Source organism: Oncorhynchus clarkii, chromosome 5 (genome assembly GCF_045791955.1).
Source record: "Oncorhynchus clarkii lewisi isolate Uvic-CL-2024 chromosome 5, UVic_Ocla_1.0, whole genome shotgun sequence".
NCBI classification, from domain to species: domain Eukaryota; kingdom Metazoa; phylum Chordata; class Actinopteri; order Salmoniformes; family Salmonidae; genus Oncorhynchus; species Oncorhynchus clarkii.
In genome coordinates this window covers 37,377,892-37,401,424 of record NC_092151.1, presented here as the reverse complement: position 1 = coordinate 37,401,424, position 23,533 = coordinate 37,377,892, and the positions used below count along the sequence as shown (strand labels likewise).

At 42.2% G+C, this 23,533-nt stretch overlaps 2 protein-coding genes across 4 annotated transcripts in view; one reads left to right on the top strand and one right to left on the bottom strand.

Annotated features, from left to right (window-relative positions):
• Positions 1-8,017, top strand: part of LOC139408770 (protein FAM222A-like) — a 35,878-nt gene extending 27,861 nt beyond the window's left edge. Inside the window, exon 3 of one of the 3 annotated variants that reach the window (XM_071153076.1) lies at positions 3,459-8,017. In XM_071153076.1, coding sequence (XP_071009177.1) covers positions 3,459-4,852 — 1,394 coding nt within the window. In that variant the 3' untranslated portion in view covers positions 4,853-8,017. The remainder of the gene's footprint in view (positions 1-3,458) is intronic. The other 2 variants (XM_071153075.1, XM_071153074.1) reach the window with 2 other exon arrangements.
• Positions 8,018-16,916: 8,899 nt separating this feature from the next.
• LOC139409681 (glycolipid transfer protein-like) lies at positions 16,917-23,451 on the bottom strand. The gene is made up of 6 exons (XM_071155091.1): positions 23,446-23,451; positions 23,239-23,321; positions 21,443-21,527; positions 21,196-21,329; positions 20,892-21,042; positions 16,917-17,969 (listed from the first exon to the last, which is right to left on the bottom strand). The coding sequence occupies exons 1-6, from the start codon at positions 23,449-23,451 to the stop codon at positions 17,787-17,789; spliced, it is 642 nt and encodes a 213-aa protein (XP_071011192.1). The 3' UTR covers positions 16,917-17,786.
• Positions 23,452-23,533: the final 82 nt, after the last annotated feature.

The window sequence follows — 23,533 nt, the reverse complement described above, 5'->3', positions numbered from 1 at the left end:
CTTGACCATGGGAAAAAAGATTAGCCAGCTTCCCGCGACTGAAAGCGTGGTGTGGGATTGTACGGAGGTGGATTCAGTGCAGGGTTACGGAAGACTGTGGCATGGTGAAGAGTACTTTACGCTGTACATCATCTCCCCAATCTGTTTCTCATTGACAGTTTATGTTTGACATATTGTAAACCTTAACTATTAGGCCTACATACATTCATGCATGGAAATGTGTACACACACACCACACCACACACACACACACACACACACACACACACACACACACACACACACACACATACAGATACACGGGATCAGGCTGCTGAAAATTGTTCATTTGATTTCCAGAATGTGCCTGTGGTTAATTTTGGATGGAGAAATTCTAGAGAAACTAGAGGAATAGACTCTGACATCAGACTAGACTGTAGCTCGCTCTCTGGCATAGCTTCTCTTCGGATCCTAAACACTGAGTTCACACTGAGGCAGTTCCTGGTGCACAGCAGCACAGCAATCCACATAATTCCAGGTTTCCACTTTCATTTGAACCACCCTAACTGCTGTGATATGCCATTCGTGCCACTGCCAATGGTATTCAATTGATAAGTGACTTTAATATTTGAGCGGGTGAGTTTCAAACCAGCCGAGGCCTGTGTGTTGCCACATGAGCCCGTTACTGTGGTGGCATGGCCACACTGCGTCTTTGTGCCGCTGACAGGGCTGTAATCTGTGGATTTATGGAGCGAGACGGCCTTTGAAGATGAGTTAGCATTCCGAGTGTTTTTGAAGTGTTTACGGAAAACCAAGCCAATCTGGAGGGATCAGGGCAAAACATTGACTCCATACCAAACAAGGATGGCACCAAAGGCACTCCGTGATTGGTTTCACAATATTTATCTCGCTGTGGTAATTGGGCGCGAGAGATGATTCGGAGCAGAATAGATCGCTCTTTGCGTGGTACAGTACTTCTGATTGATGCTGGTGTGTTGTGATGGAAGATGCCGATGATGCCTTGAAGTGGGTTTCTGTAATTAACCAATAAGTCCTGTATATATGGTCCATGAAGCGGTGAATTGGGAGCATAAACGGTTTGCGGGGCTTCCTGTTCTTCCCAAGTATTCTTTTATTAGCCCAGCACCTGCATTTTGAAGGACGTGTGTATGGCCAATATACCACGGCTAAGTGCTGTTCTTCGCGTCGTGCCTGGATACAGCCCTTAGCCATGGTATATTGGCCATATGCCACAACCCCTGAGGTGCCTTATTGCCTTTGTAAACTGGTTACCAACCTAAATAGAACAGTGAACAAGTATCTTTGCGTCATACCCGTGGTATATTTGCTGACATAGCCTAGCATCCAGGACCCAAACTACTGGGTTTATAATAGATATTATATCACTGAAGTAGGTCAACTCATTAACGTAGAGTAGATTAGTGCTTTCAGGTGAGCACGAAAGCACTAATCTGCTCTAGTTCTAACTGTCGAAGGGTCATGAACTCTCCCTGTTTTGACCAGAAGGCAGTTAAAGGCAGCTCATTCTTTATACACTCCTGGGTCCTTTGTTCAGTGTGACACACAGTATCAAAGCATTCTGCAACGGGAAAAAAGAACATCTCTGCTCATATTGGACAAGTCCAGGCAGTAACTCCCCGTTTTTCAAAAAGTATTCTCCTTACTGAATTAGTTTTTCACCTTAATGAGAGACTTGATGCTCACGCAGGATCACAGGGTTGTTTCGACGTCTAGAGGTTGAGTAGGCATCTGTTTAACACTCCCAGATGTCCTTGTTTTCTTTACCACTGGTGTATAGTGATACATAAATAACTAGTGTTTCTCTCTGTTGTATTTCTCTGTGGAATTCACTCCGGCTGCTGCTGGCACTGCTGCGGTGCTGTTCTGTTCTGTTCCCTTGGCTCCACTGGGAGATGCTTGGATGGATAAAACACTCCACCTCTCCTCTTTCCTCCATTTTAAACACCCAATTGTATTTCCTTTTATGAGATGGATCTTGTAGATTGAATCATTTTCACAGTTGGAGGCTCATTGTGGACCTGAAATGAAATTAACTCCCCAATCAATTCCGAACGGGCACAACAAGTGAGTTCTCCCTTGCACGGCTGAAGTGCCTCTTCAAATGGGTTTTGTTATTGAAAACGAAATGAAGTGTTTTGTTTTTCACGCTCCCTTTGTCGCCTCTCTCGGCCTTGTTCTGTGTGCTGTGGCAGTGATTTTCGCTGACGATAGAGTAGGTTCATTTCAGCACTTTTGGTTTTCATGTCAGGAATTCCATAAGTGTCGTTCAGAGGGGCGGTGGTAATTTCTGTCAGGTGATTTATTGCTTTTAAATGGAGCGCCTTTTGCGCGTCTCCTTTGTCGCTGTGAGCTAAGCAGCCATGAAATTGCCTGAATAATGGTGTTTTAAATCCAATCTTGTTTTGTCCCCTCAGTGTTCCCGTAGACCATTCAATAGCCTTCCCTGTGGAGATTGCTCTTTCTCAGTCTGTCCTGACTTCTCAGTTTAAGCTCCAGGCTTTTACATCGCAGGTAATACAGGTCTGTAAGAGGCTAGCTGAATTTTTACTTTACAGGTAGGCAGCCTTGGAAGATTTGAAAGCGATCGTCATCTTCAAGTCACATTAGAGATGGTTGGATATAGGGCTACATGGTAGAACATGAGTGTTTCTTTTCAATCAGTGAAATTAGAAGATGTAATTACAAGGAATAAAAACATGATTCTCCTCATCATTTTTTTTCAAGGATATTGGCTGTCAGACTGTATGAGAAACCACAACAGCTTTACATTTCTGTTTTCGATTGGCCAACAATATAAACGCATGAGCACAGCTGTAATTTCTTCCCTTCCAGTCCCATCCGCTCCAGCTTTTAACTCGGGTACATCTGACGGTAGTTTCATGGCCAAATGTCACCAAATGAATCCCACTTGAGCCGCTGCGACAAAATTGGCTTTCTCTCTCTCCCCCGCTGACTCCTGCTCCACTCCCTGATTTCCCAGGGTAATCCGATTCTGGGTTGAAATAAGTCCAAATTAATTTTATAAAGCACTGATCAAACAGTGCCGTAGGTGTTTCCCTCCCCCAAATGAGTTTATAAGAGATGCAGATGTCGACTGTTCATCTTCCTAAAGAGGGGGGGAGGGGGGAAACTGGAGAGTGTGAAAGGGAAATGGAGGAGATATTACAATAAGTGTGTTTTTATTGGTCTATTTGTCTCAGCTCTGCTCCTTGGACATTGTGTTCTCTGTTCTGACATGCTTTTGTTTATTTGTTTGAATATTTATCACGAGGAGTGTTTTTGCAAAACAGCTTTTGTGGAAAGGTCAATCGATTGTTTTTATTTTAGTCCCAGCTGGCAAGTATCATCAAGCCTGCCCTTGTACTTTATAACCAGGCACATAGTGTGAGAGAACTCTTATGGAAGTATAACCATTTCCTTGTTTGTTTGTGTTGCAGGTGAGCTGGTCTCCATGAATGGCCCTCGGTATCCTTCCCCTGCAGAGCTGGATGCCTTTGCCCAGAAGACGGCCAGCAGCCCCCTGTCCATCAAGATCTTCCCATCCAACATCAGAGTGCCGCAGCACAAACAGCTGAACAGGACGGTCAACGGCCTGGACACCACATGCACCCAGCACTACAGTCCCTACTCAGGAGGCTACCAGGGCCTACTGGGTGTTGTAAAGGCCTCCGTCTCCGTGGTCAAAGGCGTACTGAAAAACTCTGAGGGCAAGAGGACTAAACATTCCCCCGCCCAAACTGCAGTGGCACCGTACAACCTTTTCTGTAGCAACAGACACGGGCAGCAGAAGAGCTACCGCATAGGCTCCTGCAAGCCTCATGACGGGCCAAATGTGTCTGTACCCTCTAATATCATTGGGGCTGTGTCAGTCATTCCCACCCCGGTAGGGCAGACTCTGGCCCCTCAGCCGGATCTGGATGTCCAGAGCCTGCTGAGGCAGATGAACAGACACACCCACAGCCAGGCCCTGCAGCACGGGGGAGGGGCCCAGCCAAGCCCTTCCCTTCAGGCTGTGGCTGCTGTAGCCTGCTCGGATTCTGGCTTTACGCTGGGAGTAGCGCCCCAGAGCAGTCTGGCATATTCGGGGGCCGTGCTGCCCACCCAGAGTGCAGACATGGCCAAGGCTGGCTACCTGGACAGAGTGGATTATAGCACATGGCAGCACAAACAACAGCAGCAGCACTATCAACAGGGGGCGCTAAGGATATACAACAATGCTCGGATGGGCAGCGGGGGAGGTGCCGTGGTCAGCCGCTCTCCAGAGACTTGTCTCCCTTTGGCCTGCTCGGCACAGCTCTCCTATAGGCCTCATCCCCTCAGTGCAGGCACTAACGGGGCAGGAGCAGGGATAGGGCAGGACCGGGTTAGCTCCTCCCCTCTGAACTGTGCTGCCATGCATGGGGAGTTCTCTGTGGGCCAGTACTTCGCCCCTCCCTGGAACAGTGTTCTGGTCACTCCGGACAGCGACTGTTACAACCCTCAGGAGCTGGTGCCTGGCTCCTCTATTGTCCGGCCCAGAGACATGGGGCTCTCCCACCCTCATCCAAACCATCACCCCAACTGCCAGCTCCACCCCCACCCCCACCCTCACCCCCAGGCCTATGCCACAGACCAAAGCCTGGGCCTCTGTTTTGGGATGCCCAGCACCAGCCTGTGCCACGCCTCTGTGCTGAGCAGCAGCCTGCAGTCTCTGGAGTGCCTGATCAGTGAGATCCACCCACCCTGCATTAAGGAGCGCATGCTGGGACGGGGCTATGAGGCGGTGGGGATGCCCCAGCTACTGGACCACAACCTACAGCACACCCACATTCAGCTGCCTGTGTTCCGATAAGACGGGACATATCCACACAGGGCATACAGTGCCTTCGGAAAGTATTTAGACCCCTTGACTTTTTCCACATTTTGTTACGTTACAGCCTTATTCTAAAAAAAAATGTTTTCAAATAGCAACATTTTTAAAAAATGTTTCCAAATGTATAAAACTTTTAAAACAGAAATATCTTATTTATCTAAGTATTCAGACCCTTTGGTATGAGACTCGAAATTGAGCTCAGGTGCATCCTGTTTCCATTGATCGTCCTTGATGTTTCTACAACTTGATTGTAGTATATTGTGGTAAATCCACCCGTGGTAAATTCAATTGATTTGGAAAGGCACACACCTGTCTATATAAGGTTGACAGGACATGTCAGAGAAGAAAACAAGCCATGAGGTCAAAGTAATTGTCCGTAGAGTTCTGAGACAGGATTGTGTCAGGGAAGGGTACCAAAAAATGCTTACAGCATTGAAGGTCCCCAAGTCCACAGTGGAGAAGAGCCTTGAACATGGAGGTGACCAAGAACCCGATGGTCACTCTGACAGAGCTCTAGAGTTCTTCTGTGGAGATGGGAAAACTTCCAGAAGGACAATCATCTCTGCAGCACTCCATCAGGCCTTTATGGTAGATTGGTTAGACGGAAGCCACTCCTCAGTAAAAGGTACATGACAGCCAGCTTGGAGTTTACCAAAATACACCTAAAGGACTCTCAGACCATGAGAAACACGATTCTCTGGTCTGATGAAACCAAGATTGAACTCTTGAATACCAAGTGTCACGTTTGGAGGAAACCTGGCCCTATCCCAATAGTGAAGCATGGTGGTGGCAGCATCATGCGGTGGGGATGTTTTTCAGTGGCAGGGACTGGGAGACTGGACAGGAAAGAGGGAAAGATGAACTGAGCAAAGTACAGAGATCCTTGATGAAAACCTGCTCCAGAGCACACAGCCAAGACAATGCAGGAGTGGCTTCGGGACAAGTCTTTGAATGTCCATGAGTGGCCAAGCCAGAGCCCGGACTTGAACCCGATCAAACATCTCTGGAGAGACCTGAAAATAGCTGTGCAGCGACGCTCCCCATCCAACCTGACAGAGCTTGAGAGGATCTGCAGAGAAGAATTGGAGAAACTCCCCAAATTCAGGTGTGCCAAGCTTTTAGCGTCATACCCAAGAAGACTCAAAGCTGTAATCGCTGCCAAAGGATGTGTGTCCAATGTGTTGGAGAAACACTGTACACCTGGCGACCGTGTCAGAGTGCATGCGCCCGTCCCGCCACAGGAGTTGTGAGAGCTCGATTGGCCAAGGACATCCCTTCCTGCCAAACCCTCCCCTAACCCAGATGACGCTGGGCTAATTGTGCGTTGCCTCATGGGTCTCCCGGTCTCGGCCAGCTGCGACAACCCTGTATCGAACCAGGATCTGTAGTAACATAGCTAGCAGCAATGCAGTGCCATAGACCGCTGCGCCACTCGGGAGGCCCATTTGCTAAACATTATAAAGAGCTGTTTTTGCTTTGTCATTATGGGGTATTGTGTGGTAGCTTGATGAGGGGGGGAAAAAAAACAATTTAATCAATTTTAGAATAAGGCTGTAACAACAATGTGGAAAAAGTCAAGGGGTCTGAATACTTTCTGAAAGCACTGTTTACTGTATAACAGAAAATATACTGTATAACAGGAAATATACTGTATAACAGGAACTCTATGGATGCAGCGTTTCATTTTGAAGCGACCACCTCAGAATGAGAAATGTACAGTACCTTTTTATTTAGTGTGTATGTGTGGGTTGTATTGGTAGAGGGCTATGTGGTTTGGATGTGACCAAGTGTTTTAAACCTTTAAAGGGTAATGATAATCATGACCTAAAGGGTCATCTCATTTGACATCTTAATGTTTTCATTTCGGAGGGTTTGTTATCCAATCATATCAGTTCACATCTTCTGGAAGTTCCTCAGAAGATTCCAGTGCTGTGCACTATGTCAGAATGGTGTTTTGGGGCTTATTTTCCCATATGTCCATCTTGTTTAATTTTTAAACCATTTCAAAATGTTGTAAATTCAAGTATGGCGAAAAGGTGACGTGCAAGCAATCCTCCTATTGCCCTTTTACAAAGTGCCAAACTGGAACATTTTATACATAGGGGATACAAGGGCACAGCTCCAGGGCTCAAGACTGTCATGCTTTAACCCTTACACTTAATTGACCAATAAAGGTCACTGATTATAATGCACTGTTGTAAGAATGGAAAAGAATAGGTTAGACATGGGGAAAGGTGTCTGGGATCTGTTATTTTAAAATAAACACTTGAATATTTTGTTTGGTTTGTATTTTTGTTTGGCATAACCTGTGTTGGCTGCTAATGGAGCATAATGTATTTTAGATAATGTTTGACATTGTTTTTGTTAATTGTTTTGTCTGATCTTTGATTGATTACTGACTGTCTGTTACCAGGCTGTTGCTAGGCTGCATGTCACAGGCCAGATATCTGCAAGCCATCACCGTTAATGTTTGATCATTTCATTTATTGGCATGACAGATAATTATGTTTTACCCAAAACAGCACAGACTTTGAGGACAGGATGTGCCATTTTGATCATCTAATTTGTTCACATCTTGCTATTTTCTTAGCTTTAGTTGACATTCATCATTCATCCTTTAGGTCTGAATGACAAAAATACTACCTTTATCATCAGGAGTCCCTCAGAGTTTCCCGGTGACAGGGGAACTGTGAAAGTATGACTATCAAATTCCATGGAAGACCATTTGATTTACAAATTAGTCGAGTTCACTGGATAGGTGTCCTGTTTTCACAATCACTGGAGAACAGACATTCCTTATACAGTCACTGCTTTTCTGTCAATGTTTTCTTTCTAAAGATTAGATGTATTTATTTGATTAGTGGTTTATTTGATGGCCTGAGAAGTATGGCTATATAAAGAATCTTTGTCAGCACTGTCTAATATAATTGCTTTTTATTTTCTTCAACCAGTTAGGATTTATGTTGGTTAACAACATAAGTAACCGACTCAATGACTATGAAGTGCAATTATAATATTGAACAGTGAGGCCTCTACAAACATGTTGAAATAACAACATTTACATGAGTACATGTCCGACCCCAGACTCCCATACCCAATCCCCTATTCTTAATTAAGATTGTCAAATAAAAAATCTAAACCCAGCACTTTGTTGTTTTTTGGTGCACAAGTTGAAGTACTGCAGACAAAGGAGGCGGTTCGACTCAACTGCGTTCAGATAAAGTACAATTGCAAGCAAGTGAGAAAGTTCATTAGAGAGTAAAATAAGTTTTCAAGTTCTTCTCTGAAGTGTAATATTTTAATTTTATTATGCCAAGGTGTGTATCATATATAATGCGAAAGAAAATTGCGGAGTGCGGAACGTAGAAAGACCCAACACAAACATTGTTTCACTGAGCCTATTTGACTCCTCTAAATATTATCTAGGCTTAGTACAGTGACCTAAGTATCAAAGGCTAATCCGGTTTCAGTATGACCCAACTGCTAACAACTCAATCAACCCAGCTCACATCTCTAAGTACACGTACTAGATCTCAATGTCGATCTAGTACATGTAAGCGCATCAGGTGCTGCCAATTAAGGTGATCGTCAGTCAGAGTGCCAGCTTGTAGAGCCATGAGGCTGCTGGTTTGTTGGGTGGCCATGAGGGCTTTCCTTTTGGTTTTGAGTCTTTTAGTTTGGACATGCCTTTTTTTGTAATACCTATTTATGTTTCGTCCTCATCTGAACAAATAATAATCTGCTTGGACTGGCTGACCAAAAGGTCAAGAAGGAGCTGACCCTGGACCAACACCTCAGCGCAAACGCTTACGTCACACATTAAGCACACATCAATTCAGGTTACAAGCCATGTAGCTAGGCCTTAGGCATAATGAGTGCAGCAAAATCAGTGGGCTAGTTATTGGTTTTGTAACACTAGGCTTTGGAGAAAGGGGGAGTATACTACATATTGTAAGTGGTTGGACTGTTAATGGCCACTGAGGTTTTGTCATTGAGTGTGAACCCATAAAAAAATTATAGGTTAAAAAGTTTTCTAAACGGCACATCGATTACATGATTATAGCATCATTGTCTAAGGATTTACTATAGATTGGGAAATGGGATACTTTTTTGTTCATTTTGGAAGGGGGGATTCTATTCTCTTCAGTGGCTATTATTACAGTAGCCGCAATGGCTGGAAAAGCTTGAGGTAGCTTGGAGCTAGTGCAACCTTAAAAGAGTCATATACAGTACCAGTCAAAAGTTTGGACATACCTACTCATTCAAGGGTTTTTCTTAATTTTTGAAAACTATTTTCTACATTGTAGAAAAATAGTGAAGACAAACTATGAGAACACACATGGAATCATGTAGTAACCAAAGTGTTCAATCAAAATATGTTTTACAGTGGGGCAAAAAAGTATTTAGTCAGCCACCAATTGTGCAAGTTCTCCCACTTAAAACGATGAGAGAGGTCTGTAATTTTCATCATAAGTACACTTCAACTATGACAGACAAAATGAGAAAAAAAATCCAGAAAATCACATTGTAAGATTTTTTATGAATTTATTTGCAAATTATGGTGGAAAATAAGTATTTGGTCAATAACAAAAGTTTATCTCAATACTTTGTTATATACCCTTTGTTGGCAATGGCAGAGGTCAAACGTTTTCTGATTTTCACACACTGTTGCTGGTATTTTGGCCCATTCCTCCATGCAGATCTCCTCTAGAGCAGTGATGTTTTGGGGCTGTTGCTGGGCAACACGGACTTTCAACTCCCTCCAAAGATTTTCTATGGGGTTGAGATTTGGAGACTGGCTAGGCCACTCCAGGACCTTGAAATGCTTCTTACGAAGCCACTCCTTCGTTGCCCGGGCAGTGTGTTTGGGATCATTGTCATGCTGAAAGACCCAGCCACGTTTCATCTTCAATGCCCTTGCTGATGGTAGGCTTTGTTACTTTGGTCCCAACTCTCTGCAGGTCATTCACTAGGCCCCCCCGTGTGGTTCTGGGATTTTTGCTCACCGTTCTTGTGATCATTTTGACCCCACGGGGTGAGATCTTGCTTGGAGTCCCAGATCGAGGGAGATTATCAGTGGTCTTGTATGTCTTCCATTTCCTAATAATTGCTCCCACAGTTGATTTATTCAAACCAAGCTGCTTACCTATTGCAGATTCAGTCTTCCCAGCCTGGTGCAGGTCTACAATTTTGTTTCTGGTGTCCTTTGACAGCTCTTTGGTCTTGGCCATAGTGGAGTTTGGAGTGTGACTGTTTGAGGTTGTGGACAGGTGTCTTTTATACTGATAACAAGTTCAAACAGGTGCCATTAATACAGGTAATGAGTGGAGGACAGAGGAGCCTCTTAAAGAAGAAGTTACAGGTCTGTGAGAGCCAGAAATCTTGCTTGTTTGTAGGTGACCAAATACTTATTTTCCACCATAATTTGCAAATAAATTCATAAAAAATCCTACAATGTGATTTTCTGGATTTTTTCCCCCTCATTATGTCTGTCATGGTTGAAGTGTACCTATGATGAAAATTACAGGCCTCTCTCATCTTTTTAAAGGGGAGAACTTGCACAATTGGTGACTGACTAAATACTTTTTTGCCCCACTGTATATTTTACATTCTTCAAAGTAGCCGCCCTTTGCTTTGATGACAGCTTTGCACTCTCTTGGCATTCTCTTAACCAGCTTCATGAGGAATGCTTTTCCAACAGTCTTGAAGGACTTCCCACATATGCTGAGCACTTGTTGGCTGAGCACTTTTCCTTCACTCTGCAGGCCAACTCATCCCAATCCGTCTCTATTGGATTGAGCTCGGGTGGTTGTGGAGGCCAGGACATTGATGCAGCACTCCATCACTCTATTTCTTGGTCAAATAGTCCTTACACAGCCTTAAGGTGTGTTCTGGGTCATTGTCCTGTTGAAAAACAAATGATAATCCCACTAAGCGCAAACCAGATGGGATGGCGTATCACAGCAGAAAGCTGTGGTAGTCATGCTAGTTAAGTGTTTCTTGAATTCTAAATAAATCACAGACAGTGTCACCAGCAAAGCACCACCTCCTCCATGCTCCACGTTGGGAACCATACATGCGGAGATCATTCATTCACCTACTCTGCGTCTCACAAAGACACAGCATTTAGAACCTAAAATCTCAAATTTGGACCAGACCAAAAGACAGATTTCCACCGGTCTAATGTCCATTGCTCGTGTTTCTTGGCCCAAGCAAGTCTCTTCTTATTGGTGTTCTTTAGTATTGGTTTCTTTGCAGCAATTCGACCATGAAGGCCTGATTCACGCAGTCTCCTCTGAACAGTTGATGTTGAGATGTGTCTCTTACTTGAACTATGTGAAGCATTTCTTTGGGCTGCAATTTCTGAGGCTGGTAACTCTAATGAACTTATCCTCTGTGGCAGAGTTTACTTTGGGTCTTCCTTTCCTGTGGCGGTCCTCATGAGAGGCAGTTTCTTCATAGCGCTTGATGGTTTTTGCGACTGCACTTGAAGAAACGTTCAAAGTCCTTGAAATGTTCCGGATTGACTGACCTTCATGTCTTAAAGTAATGATGGACTGTCGTTTCTCTTACTTGAGCTATTCTTGCCATAATATGGACTTGGTCTTTTACCAAATAGGGCTATCTTTTATATACCCCCCTACCTTGTCACAACACAACTGATTGGCTCAAATTCCACAAATTAACTTTTAACAAGGCACACCTGTTAAATTAAATGCGTTCCAATGGACTGGTGAAGCTGGTTGAGAGAATGCCAAGAGTGTGCAAAGCTGCCATCAAGGCAAAGGTTGGCTACTTTGAAGAATCTCAAATATAAAATATATTTAATTTTGTTTAACACTTTTTTTGGTTACTACATGATTCCATGTGTGTTATTTCGTAGTTTTGATGTCTTCACTATTATTCTACAATGTAGAAGATAGTAAAAATAAAGAAAAACCCTGGAATGAGTAGGTGTGTCCAAACTTTTGACTGGTACTGTATATGGAAATACGATTCCATAGGCCTTCCCTCACTCCTCTCCCTGCAGTGTTGCATTTGTGTGTGAAAAATGCATGCTCTCCTCAGGATAAATGCGCAAGAATATATTACTTTTAATAATGTATATTATCCCATTCTTCAGAAATGGGCTAGCCAACTCTGAGCTGTTGAATATTTAGCCTGGAGCCGGAGGTTCTGTGTCTTCAGCACTGGTTTTGCATCATTACCAAAATGTCAGCTCACAAAAGATCTGATGATGTCAGTTAGTTTGGCCATTTTTATTAACGCAAACATCAGAAGGGTTAAACGTCAGTGTAAAGAAAAACTGAAATAGAAAGAAAATCACTTCTGCTTACACGATGATGACCCGTTATTCAGGGCAGGTGGGGCAGAGCCTGTTTTGCTTGTTATTTTAGCATTAATACATAGTTTGCAAACAATGTAAATATATATATATATATATATATTATTGAGTTAATAAAGCTGCATAACAAACATGGTTTCTTTTTGGTTTTCTTGAGTAAGGCAGCTCCAAAATGCAGATGTTCCAGCCTAGCTCGGTGCTTTCTGTGGCGGTGGGGCAAGCCAGCAGAAAATACGGAGCGTTGCACTGTGATTGGCTCAGTGTTCTGTCACTCATGGGGACACTATGTCACCGCCAAGTCTAAGGGTAGAGCTCGAAAATGTAATTCCCTTGAGTGCTGCCATTGTTACATTGCTAAATGTTACATTAGAAGTGTCCATCCAAGAAGGCTCAAGGTCATTGGACACAGATAAAATGATGTCAAATCACGTTATATCTACAGTAGCTTTGATCATATGGATCATACAACATCATACTTTCAAAATCTTAGCTAGCAGTCATCATCATGAATCAAGTCGACAATCTACTGGCAAATTATTTTTAATCCTTGTCATATGAAGAGAAATAATGAAGAGAAATGTTAGATAAAATGTATCGGTGCTCATCAGCCATTGGACATAAAGGCTTACACAACAAGTTGGAAATCGCAAATTCAACAATGAGTGGTTTGGAAGGAGTCAGTGGCTAACTGCAAGTATTGCAAAGCAATCTTTAGAATCCTATTCAGTGGAGTGACTCTGTGTTCCCAAATCTAAGATTAAGGGTCTCTTTTCGTAGTTTTTTTGTAATTATAAACATTCAACATTGGCCATACTGTCAATGAAGCATGATTTGTGGCGCGCTCAAAACAACTATTAACTCGGAACGGTAAAATCTGACTTTAGACAGTTCAAGACAACTGGGAACTCAGGAAAAAGGAGCTACGACTGGGAAAATACGTTTTGAACTTTCATCCAACTCGGAATTGTAAATCGGGAACTCTGGCCTCTTTCTAGAGCTAACACCCGAAGATCACTGACGTCACCATGATTCAACCTTTTTTCCCCCCCGTGTTCCCAGTTGTCTGAAAGCACCATAAATCCAGAGATTGCCAGACTTTAATGACAAAGTTTCACCACTTAATTTGGCCTACTGTTCTGACTTGGTGGTGCATATCTAGCCTATAACCTGTTTTTGAGAAATGTAATCATCGATTATTGTAAGAGCTTTCATTGTCTGCTTATATGTCCCCTTTATTTATCCTACAGTTCTAACTTGGTGTACAGGGAGAACACCGTAAGAATGGCCCATGTTCTGAATTCTGTCGTTGTACATTTCAAACGTGCTGATAGTTATATTGACTACGTTCGTCCGAGCTCGCTCATAAATGTCTTATCGGAATTATGGATTGCCTCTTATACGCTTGTCGTCCCCTTATGCCATAGTTTGTTCATCTCAATTGTCAGTAGAAACCACATTTGTTTAAGCAAGTCAACCATGTCATCTATGTTTTTTTTAAAGGCAGTAAATTATGCTGAATGATCTGTTTCACTGCCAGACAAGGCTCCACTGATAGCCAGGTGTAGCAGTGGTGTAGTGCAATTAATGTTGTGTTGTGTAGTGGCTTTTCTTGCATGCATCCCACATTTTTTTTGCCCCACCAAGATTTACATGCTAAAATTGCCATTGTGCTTACTCATACTGTAAAGTATTCACACCCCATGACTTATACCACATTTTGTTGTTACAGCCCAAATTCAAAATAAAAACATTCTTACCAATCTACACACAATACCACATAATGACAAAGTGAAAACATGTTATTTTTTATATTTGCAAATTTACTAAAAATGAAATACATAAATCTCATTTACATAAGTATTCACACCCTTGAATCAATACTTTGTAGAAGCACATTTGGTGGCGATTACAGCTTTGAGTCGTCTTGGGTATGTATCAGCTCTGCACATCTGGATTTGGGGATTTTCTCCCATTCTTCATTGCAGATTTTCTCAGGCTTTGTTAAATTAGATTGTAAGCAGATTGTCAATGGAATTAGCTGGGCCACTCAAGGACTTTCACATTCTTGTTCTGAAGCCATTCCAGCGTTGCCTTGGCTGTATGTTTGCGGTCATTGTCCTGTTGGAACGCAAATCTTGGACATCTATGGACAGTTCCCTGGACTTCATGGTATGGCTTCTGCTCTGACAACTGTGGACCCTCATATAGACAGGTGTGTTTCTTTCTTAATCCTGTCCAAACAATTTAATTGGCCACAGGTGGTCCAATCAACTTGTATGGACAGCTCAAGGATGATCAAAGGAAATTGGATGCACCGGAGCTCAATTTGGAGTGTAATAGCAAAGGGGTGTGAATACTTATGTAAATTAGATATTTATGTGTTTCATTTTCAATAAATTTGCACAAATCTCAAAAAACATGTTTTCACTTTGTCATTATGGGGTATTGTGTGTAGATGGGTGAGAAACAAAAGATATAATACATTTTGAATTCAGACTAACAAAATTAGTCTGGAATTAATTTGGAAAATTAATTTGGAATTAGTCAAGGAGTATGAATCATTTCTGAAGGCACTGTATGTAAAAAAAGCTCATTCATGTTAGGCGCACAAATGGGGCCGCAATAAATCAGATCGGGACCGCATGTTTGACACTACTGCTGTAAATAGGGGCTGTTGATTTAGCTTTGTTTCTTCAGTGTTTAGGTGCTGAGTAGACCTGTCGTAAAGGTGGAGCTGTCGGTGAGGCCCCGTCTCTGGTCTTTTTGTTTGTTCTTGGTCTTTTGTCTGCCCTGCCGGGAGGCTTCCCTTCCTGTTCCTCCCAGGCTGTCTGTGTCCTGGCTCCTGGCTGGGCTTTGAGGCAGCTGTGCTGATAAACCTGCAGGATTAAGAGGCCTGTTCAACCTGCACAGCACACGCTCACAAAGGATTAGAGGGACAGGAGCCACTCTGTCCTTTAGCACTACCACAGTCCCTCAGGGACAGAGAGGGGAGATAATGGGGGTCGGTGAAAAGGGGAAGGCTCTCTCATTAGAGCGGTCACCCCATTACATTGACTGCATAAAACTATTGGCAATAAAGATGCTAAGTAAATGTAGAGGGTGAAAGTGTTCCAGTATGTTATCAAATACATGCCCTTTTATTTAGAGCACATAAAGTATGTCCAACATTTTTATGTTGTGTGTAAATAAACAGAAGGTGACCTCTATTGGAAAAAAGTTGCAACTGCATCCCATGAGAAGGACACAGTCAATGAATTCATATTTATTTGGTAAATGTCCCCCCCATGAGGTTGACAAGTGAATTGCTTCTTATGACAGGTAGGCAGGAGCTGGTTTTATCCATTGGCTTTTGGTATAAAGTGATGAAGGACACCGTGACTCAATACACAGTACTTCAATTCACATTTTAATGTTTAAAATTGAATATAAATTAGGTTCATCATTTGAAATCTACAGGGTGTTCAGAGATTTGATGTGAGCAATGCACATAACCATATTCCAGGTATATATATACAGTACAAACCCAAGCATGTTTCTTGCAAATTAATAAATATATGCATTGACTTTGTTCTTTTGATTGGCTCAAAACCATGTCACCCGCACTATAGAATGACTCCCCTCAGTTTCCAACAATTAGCACATACATTACAATTTCTGAAATAACCTTTCTGAAAAAAAAATATGCTTTCAAAATAGTATGAAGTATGACAACCCAATAGTGAAGGAAACTGACATGTAAATGTATGTGCCAAATACTGTTTGGCATTGTGTTGACAAAATTGAAGGAACTGAAAATATGGATTCCACTAATGGAAACTCTTACAGACTGAAATCGTTAACCCAAAAAGACATGAAAGAAGTGCAACCCTACACAACTAAATGTTCAGTTGTTCAAACATCACTCATAGACAACTTAAGAACACCTATGTGAGAATGCTACTCATTGACTACAGCTCAGCATTCAACACCATAGTGCCCCTCAAAGCTCATCAATAAGCTAAGGACCCTGGGACTAAACAGCTCCTTCTGCAACTGGATCCTAGAATTCCTGATGGGTAACCCTCCAGGTGGTAAGGGTAGGTAACAACACATCTGTCATGCTGATCCTCAACACAGGGGCCCCTCAGGGGTGCATGCTCGGTCCCCTCCTGTACTCCCTGTTCACTCATGACTGCACGGCCAGGCACAACTCCAACACCATCATTAAGTTTGCCGATGACACAACAGTGGTAGGCCTGATCAGCGACAACGATGAGACCGCCTATAGGGAGGTCAGAGATCTGGCCGTGGTGCCAGGACAACAACCTCTCCCTCAACGTGATCAAGACAAAGGAGATGATTGTGGACTACAGGAAAAAGAGGACCGAGCACACACCCCATTCTCATCGACGGGACTGCAGTGGAGCAGGTTGAGAGCTTCAAGTTCCTCTGTGCTCACATCACCAACAAACTAACATGGTCCAAGCACACCAAGACAGTGAAGAGGGCACAACAAAACCTATTCCCCCTCAGGAGACTGAAAAGATTTGGCATGGGTCCTCAGATCGTCAAAAGGTTCTACAGAGCATGGCCTGGTATGGCAACTGCTTGGCCTCCGACCACAAGGCACTACAGAGGGTAGTGTGCACGGCCCAGTACATCCCTGGGACCAAGCTTCCTGCCCCCCCCCCCCCCCCCCTTTTACACTGCTGCTTCTCTCTGTTGTCATCTATGCATAGTCACTTTAACAACTCTACCTACATGTACATATTACCTCAACTAACCGATGAGCACATACCTACATTTACATTGACTCTGTATTGGTACCCCCCTGTATATAGTCTCGCTATTGTTATTTTACTGCTGCTCTTTAATTACTTGTTACTTTTATTTCTTATTCTTATCCGTATTTTTTTTTTTAAACTGCATTGTTGGTTAGGGACTCGTAAGTAAGCATTTCACTGTAAGGTCTACACCTGTTGTATCTGTTGCATGTGACTAATAAAATGTGATTTGAAGTCACTAAAACCACTAATGGTGGTTATAATCTTTAAAGGCATGGGACAGTTGACTTCCCAGTAGCTACCAGGCAGTGAGGGCATTATCTCACATTTCTTAGCAGAGTTACAGTAGGAATTTTATGAGTCATGTGCAATGCGAATCAATAGCAGGAATATTCTCCCCTCCCACAGAGAAAGAGATGCTGTATTAAAATAACACTGACCAGATCTCAGGATATCACTTCTGAATGTCTCTTACCTGTGGTGAATCATGTGTAACAGCATCAGACCGCACCAAGAGCTGTGCTAGACCTGTACGAATTAAAAAGCACAACACGGAATATGCCACTTTCTGTCCAGCAGCAACTCATCAGGGGCCAAACTATTAACATTCAGTAGGGAGGGTTTTAAAAGGAGGGACAGAAAAGTAATAATAAAAATGGTGCCCCGGATGAAAACGTCTTCTTTGAAATAGAATCCTCAACCCTCAAAAGATGGAATGTCCCATCACCTGAGAGAAAGGACGAAAAACAGAAGACAAAGAAAGTAACAAGCAGGATGCTGCTGCAGTCCGGTTTGGGGGACAACATCACACGCTATAGTCCAGCTCTGCATTCAGCGTTGTGCACATCTCATAGATGGCATCCACAGTGGCTGTGAAATTGACAAGGAACTGGCGTACACTAGCCATGCAGTCCTCCACTGTGACCTCTTGACCTTTTGACAGGGCCTTGATAAAGTCTGACTTGTAGGGTGCTGCAAGCAACACCGCCTGGAGTGGACAGGGAGAAATACAGCTGTGTGTGTGTGTACTCAAATACGTGTATATTTGAGTACATGTTATTTAAATACTTATTTTCTGTGTATTTGAGTATTTTCAAATTATATAGCCTGAATCAACTACTTATATTGGAAGTATTTGAAAGTATAATAATTTCACAAACACTTTACTTGACATCCAATGTCATAACTCAATATGACTAATATTACATCTAAACTGCGGGTTTAGAAGAAATATCAGCCCGCGCAGAGAAGCAATTTTGTATTGTTTTCCCCTTTAGTTAACACTATCAATGTTTTGCTCTACTGTGGGAATTTTGGTCGAATCAACGCAATATTAGCCACTTTCAATGTAACATTGAAAGCAAAACAAAGCAAAACTAACTGTGCAAGAGATGTTCATGTGGGCAGAGTGTATTGGAGTAGGATTCTATTGCAGTGACAGGCACTACTCAGGCCCCTACTCTACACAGAACGGTGCACCATAACCAATCAGAGCTGCAGTAGGCCTATAAACAGCCATTTCCATATATGGATCTGTGACATTCACTTTGAACTGGATTGTGTTTATAGCATGAGCCGTCACGAGTAGATGAGCTTGTTTTGAAATCAAAGTGAGAGCTGCATGTAGCCACCTGTGCACATTTGTTCATATCCTTTGCTAGTTAGTGAGTTATTAGCCCAGTTATAGCTAATTTCTAGTCAGCAATGGGGGAGTGATTGCTTTCTACAAGAGCACAAAATATGTGCCTTTCTAGCCATCTTTGAAAAGCTAGTCAGGTAAAGGGGTAGTGTTGTATTTTGAGACGGTCTTGAATAAGCTAAATAGACAATAGGTAGAGGGTAGCATAATTTGTCTGATTCTCTCTATAATGGTATAGTAATAATACTTTTTAAAAACATTTAAAGTGGTTTCTTGCATCAAACGTCACATTTTCAGTCACCTCCTTGTCTGAAGGATAAACAGGTTAAGGTCAAGCCCTGCATGTTCTCATGGAATTTCTCATGGAATGTAGCCCAACATTGAACACCACACATTGGCTGCTTCTGTAGGCTGAATGATAAAACAGCTAGTTCCATGTTAAAATGTTATGGGATGCATTTTATCCATTGTTTTTGATGGTAGGCCACTCTGGTAGGCCTACATTATGATCAAATAGCCACAGTAGCCTACTTGGCCACTGTGCGTTGGGCCAGTAACCGAAAGGTTGCTGGTTCGAATCCCCAAGCTGACAAGGTAAAAATCTGTCGTTCTGCCCCTGAGCAAGGCAGTTAACCTACTGTTCCCCGGGCACCGGAGAGGTGGATGTCGATTATGGCAGCCCCCCGCACCCCTCTGACTCAGAGGGGTTGGGTTAAATGTGGAAGACATATTTCAGTTGAATGCATTCAGTTGTACAACTGACGAGGTCATAACCATGTCATAACAGCTGACATAACTTGTTATTAATATGGTCATAACACTGTCATATATTTAGGACTGTTGTGATATATATTGTGTTATTTTATGGCTGGTTATGACACCTACATAAGAGTGTCAAAACCCAGAAAACCTACCACACAAGGCAAAACAGTTCATTACACCATAGCCTCAACAGTATGTTTATGTTATTTTAGCATTTTCTGAAATTGACTGTATTAAATTATCATTGTAATAGCACACACATTGATGTCAGACATGCACCTACCCAAATGCTCTGTTCCGGATGACAGGGATGAATGCTGGAGCAGATTTCAGGAGCAGGACAAGACACCCTCTTGGTGACTGACGACTGACATAAGGGCATGTACGTGATCATCATATAAGCCAGACAGTCATATGACGGTCATAATCCTTGACAGTGTCATAAAGTGTATTTTCTTGGTCCAAGTGACACAGGATGGTCATAATGCTTCACGACAGTGTCAACTCATTTAAAATATGATTTCAAACAACAACAAAGGACTTAAGAAACAAACTTACAAATGAAAGGAAACTTCTTGGCAGGGAAAAATGATTTGAATAAATGTGAGTTTTAACACCCTTATGTAGGTGTCATAACCAGCCACAAAATGATGCAATATAAGTCACAACAGGTGTCAATATATGGGTCATGACAGTGTTATGACCATATTATGTCAGTTATGAAATTATGACATGGTTATGACCGTGTCAGAAAGTGTTATGACGCTGGGTGTCAAGTAAAGGGTTACCATAATTTCCTATAAATAGCCTACTATTTGAAAGTATTTTCAAATATATCTTTCAAATATTAGTTTACATTTGAGTAATTTAGCAGACGCTCTTATCTAGAGCGACTTACAGTTAGTGCATTCATCTTAAGATAGCTCGGTGGGACAACAACATATCACAGTTGTGTTAAGTACATTTTTCTCAATAAAGAAGTTTCTGGCAAAGTCAGTACTAGTAGGAAAATATGTGCCTTTTTGTGTGTGTGTGTGGGTAAGACAGATGTATTATTTAAAGTACACTCTTCTTTGAAGAGATAGGGTTTCAGATGTTTTCGGAAGATTGTTTATTTTCAAATACCTGGGTTAATGCATGGGAGTGTATTTGAGTCAGGGTATTTGAGTATTTTCAAATACTTTCCAAGTGTATTCCCAAATATATTCCCATATTCAACTACTTGCCTTTTCAAATAAAACTTTTCTAAATACTTACTTCCAAATGTCTTTGAAAGTAATACCCTAAATTGTATTTGAACCCAGGTCTGTTACATAGTACACCTTCACTGAGCAGTTCATACACATTCAGTTATTATATTTATAAATGTTTTGCTTTGGGTGAATGAAGTACAATATGAAAGCAATACACTCAGAGGTGCTTGAGCACCAGGCTTAAGTAGAAAACCCGGTCAAGGGTCAAAGGACGTCAAGACTATGCCACCACATGACTTTAGTCACATGGTCTTACCTTAAAGATCTTCTGCACAAGACAGCCGTGGTATTTCTTCAGGGCCTGGTCGTAGGCTTTGGTGATGTTAACACGGATGAGGTTAGGGTTGTTCTCGTCTTTCTCTCCGTCTGCCAAGCTCTGCAGCAGGATCTGGATGAAACAGATACCTCTGTGGGAGAGGACAATCAGCTTAACTCACCTGATTTCAGTCCCACCATTATTCATGAAGTGTAGGTCTCTATCTAGACATAAGCACACAATTTCACGGCCTTTAGGCAGTACAAACCTCTAACACATTCAGATGTGATGGTTCTGAGCTCACCTCTTCAGCCACATTAGGGCCAAGGTGGCTCCCACTTTGGGCCACTCTGTGCCATGTGTCTCCTTCTCTGCCTCCACTATCTGCTGTAGAGTTGCATACTTGGCAGGGTCCTTGTCAAACACACCTCGGATTTTCTGGAAGGAAAATATGACCATCCAAATGTTAAGGCTTAGGCATTAGTTATAGACGTAAGTTGCAGTAGGGTTACACACAAGGCACAATTACAGTGTGTGGAAAACATGCTTACTGTTATATTGCCACTGATGTCTGATTTGATAGGAGCAAATACTTTTGACCCCAGGCAGTCTGGAAAGAAGGAGAGGAATGAAACATTGAATTGAAATGCAATCAAGCAGTTGTGAGTATATGCAGACTCAGCATCTTGGACGTAGCTGGACACCTTCTTGGGGGGAGGAAAGATTATAAATTGAATTTTTCTCCCACAATGCTTATGGGAATTCTATGATTGTTTCTTGTTGGGCAATCAATAGAGAAAAGGGTCCATTCATATAATCTGAAGTCACAAGGAGGTCAATGCAGTGTGTAGTGTGGGAGGAAAGAGAGGGGCTACAGCAGCTCCATACAAACCCACATTCACATGGTTCCTCTTGCGCTGGGGTTTCACTCCTTTGGTTTCACTACCTTAATACAATACTTAATTAAAATCAGATTCGTAAACCTTATGCCTAGACTATTCATTGAAATTACCAAGATATCAAAACAACATTGTGCAAGGTTGTTACAACAGACCATTTAAATCCCAAGATGAGCCTATGATTGAACCATCCACAAAGATACTTGCGGCTCATTCAAAATTCCATTATGGTACTTTATTAGTATGTGTGATGGTAATCTTTGCAAGTCTGACATTGATCAAGTAATTATAACGCTGTACTCACTCCACATAATTTGTTATTATTCACCTAGGTCAATGGCTCCCGAGTGGCGCAGCATTCTAAGGCACTACATCTCAGTGCTAGAGGCGTCACTACAGACACCCTGGTTCGGATCCAGGCTGTATCACAACTGGCCGTGATTGGGAGTCCCTGGTGGACATTCCTGCAGTCAGCGTGCCAATTGCACACTCCCTCAAAACTTAAGATATCTATTGTGTTGTGGGACAAAACTGCACATTTTAGAGTGGCCTTTTGTGCCCAGCACAAGGTGCACCTGTGTAATGATCATGCCGTTTATTCAGCTTTGTTGATATGCCACACCTGTCACGTGGCAAAGGAGACATTCTCACTTACAGGGATGTAAACAAATTGGTGCACAAAATTAAAGAAATTTGCTTTTTGTGTGTATCAGACATTTCTGCTATCTTCTATTTCAGTTTATGAAACTAACACTTTACATGTTGCATTTATATTTCAGTTTAGTATTGATGACTGGGGGCTCTGTTTTGAAACCTCCATCTTGGGACTCCCCGTCCATTGTATAAAATATTTTGGAAGCCATAGAAATGCATTCATTCATGTCTACATTTGTTTTTGCCACATTTATTCTACTACAGCCACCTTAATGCATACTTTTATATATGAACTAAACAAAACTTTTTTTACTTAGTATAACCTCTAAAGTATAACTCCTATAAAGTTCTAATGTTATTGCCGCCACTACTTAAATAGCCTATATTAAACATTTAAATGAAATACTGTAGAGCTCCATTCATTCCTATGGAAGACTGCCAATATGGCCGGCTGGTTGCTTCAAACCCTCTTATTGGCTGATGCTATGTAATATAGCATCAGCAATCCGAGGTTTATATACATAACTCGATCTGACTCTTCCGAGTAGGTTATCAAGTCAGAAATTCCGACATGACATGAACGTGGCATATCAAACCTGTGTTTTGTTAAGACTAAATAACAATGTAAATTTAGTTTATTTGAAAATGTCGTTAGACAACCATGGATAGTGAGACAGAAAGAGAATGAAGCGACGATATTTTCTAGATAAAGGTATCGTTGAAGGCGAGCTTGAGCGACTACAATTTCATGAAGAACATGGATAGTCAGGTGGTCTACTTACCAACAAAAAGGTGACTCCAGAAACAACTTTGTATTCACTGCGTTGTCGGCTGGAAGCTTTCCGAATTGGTTATCCATTAATAGTGCTATCGTTTTCTGAAATAATACGACTAACCTGAATGATCACAATTGCTTTCTTCCGTGTTCACTGTGCAAGGCAACTGAACTGTATACTTTGGCAAGGACCACCAAGTTGGCGTGGGAGTGCTTCTCACTTTACGTCCATTCAAGAGGTTTTTTTTTATTTTTAAAAACATGTTTGAATGAAATACGCGAATGGCATGTCACGTTTAGACACGGAACACACC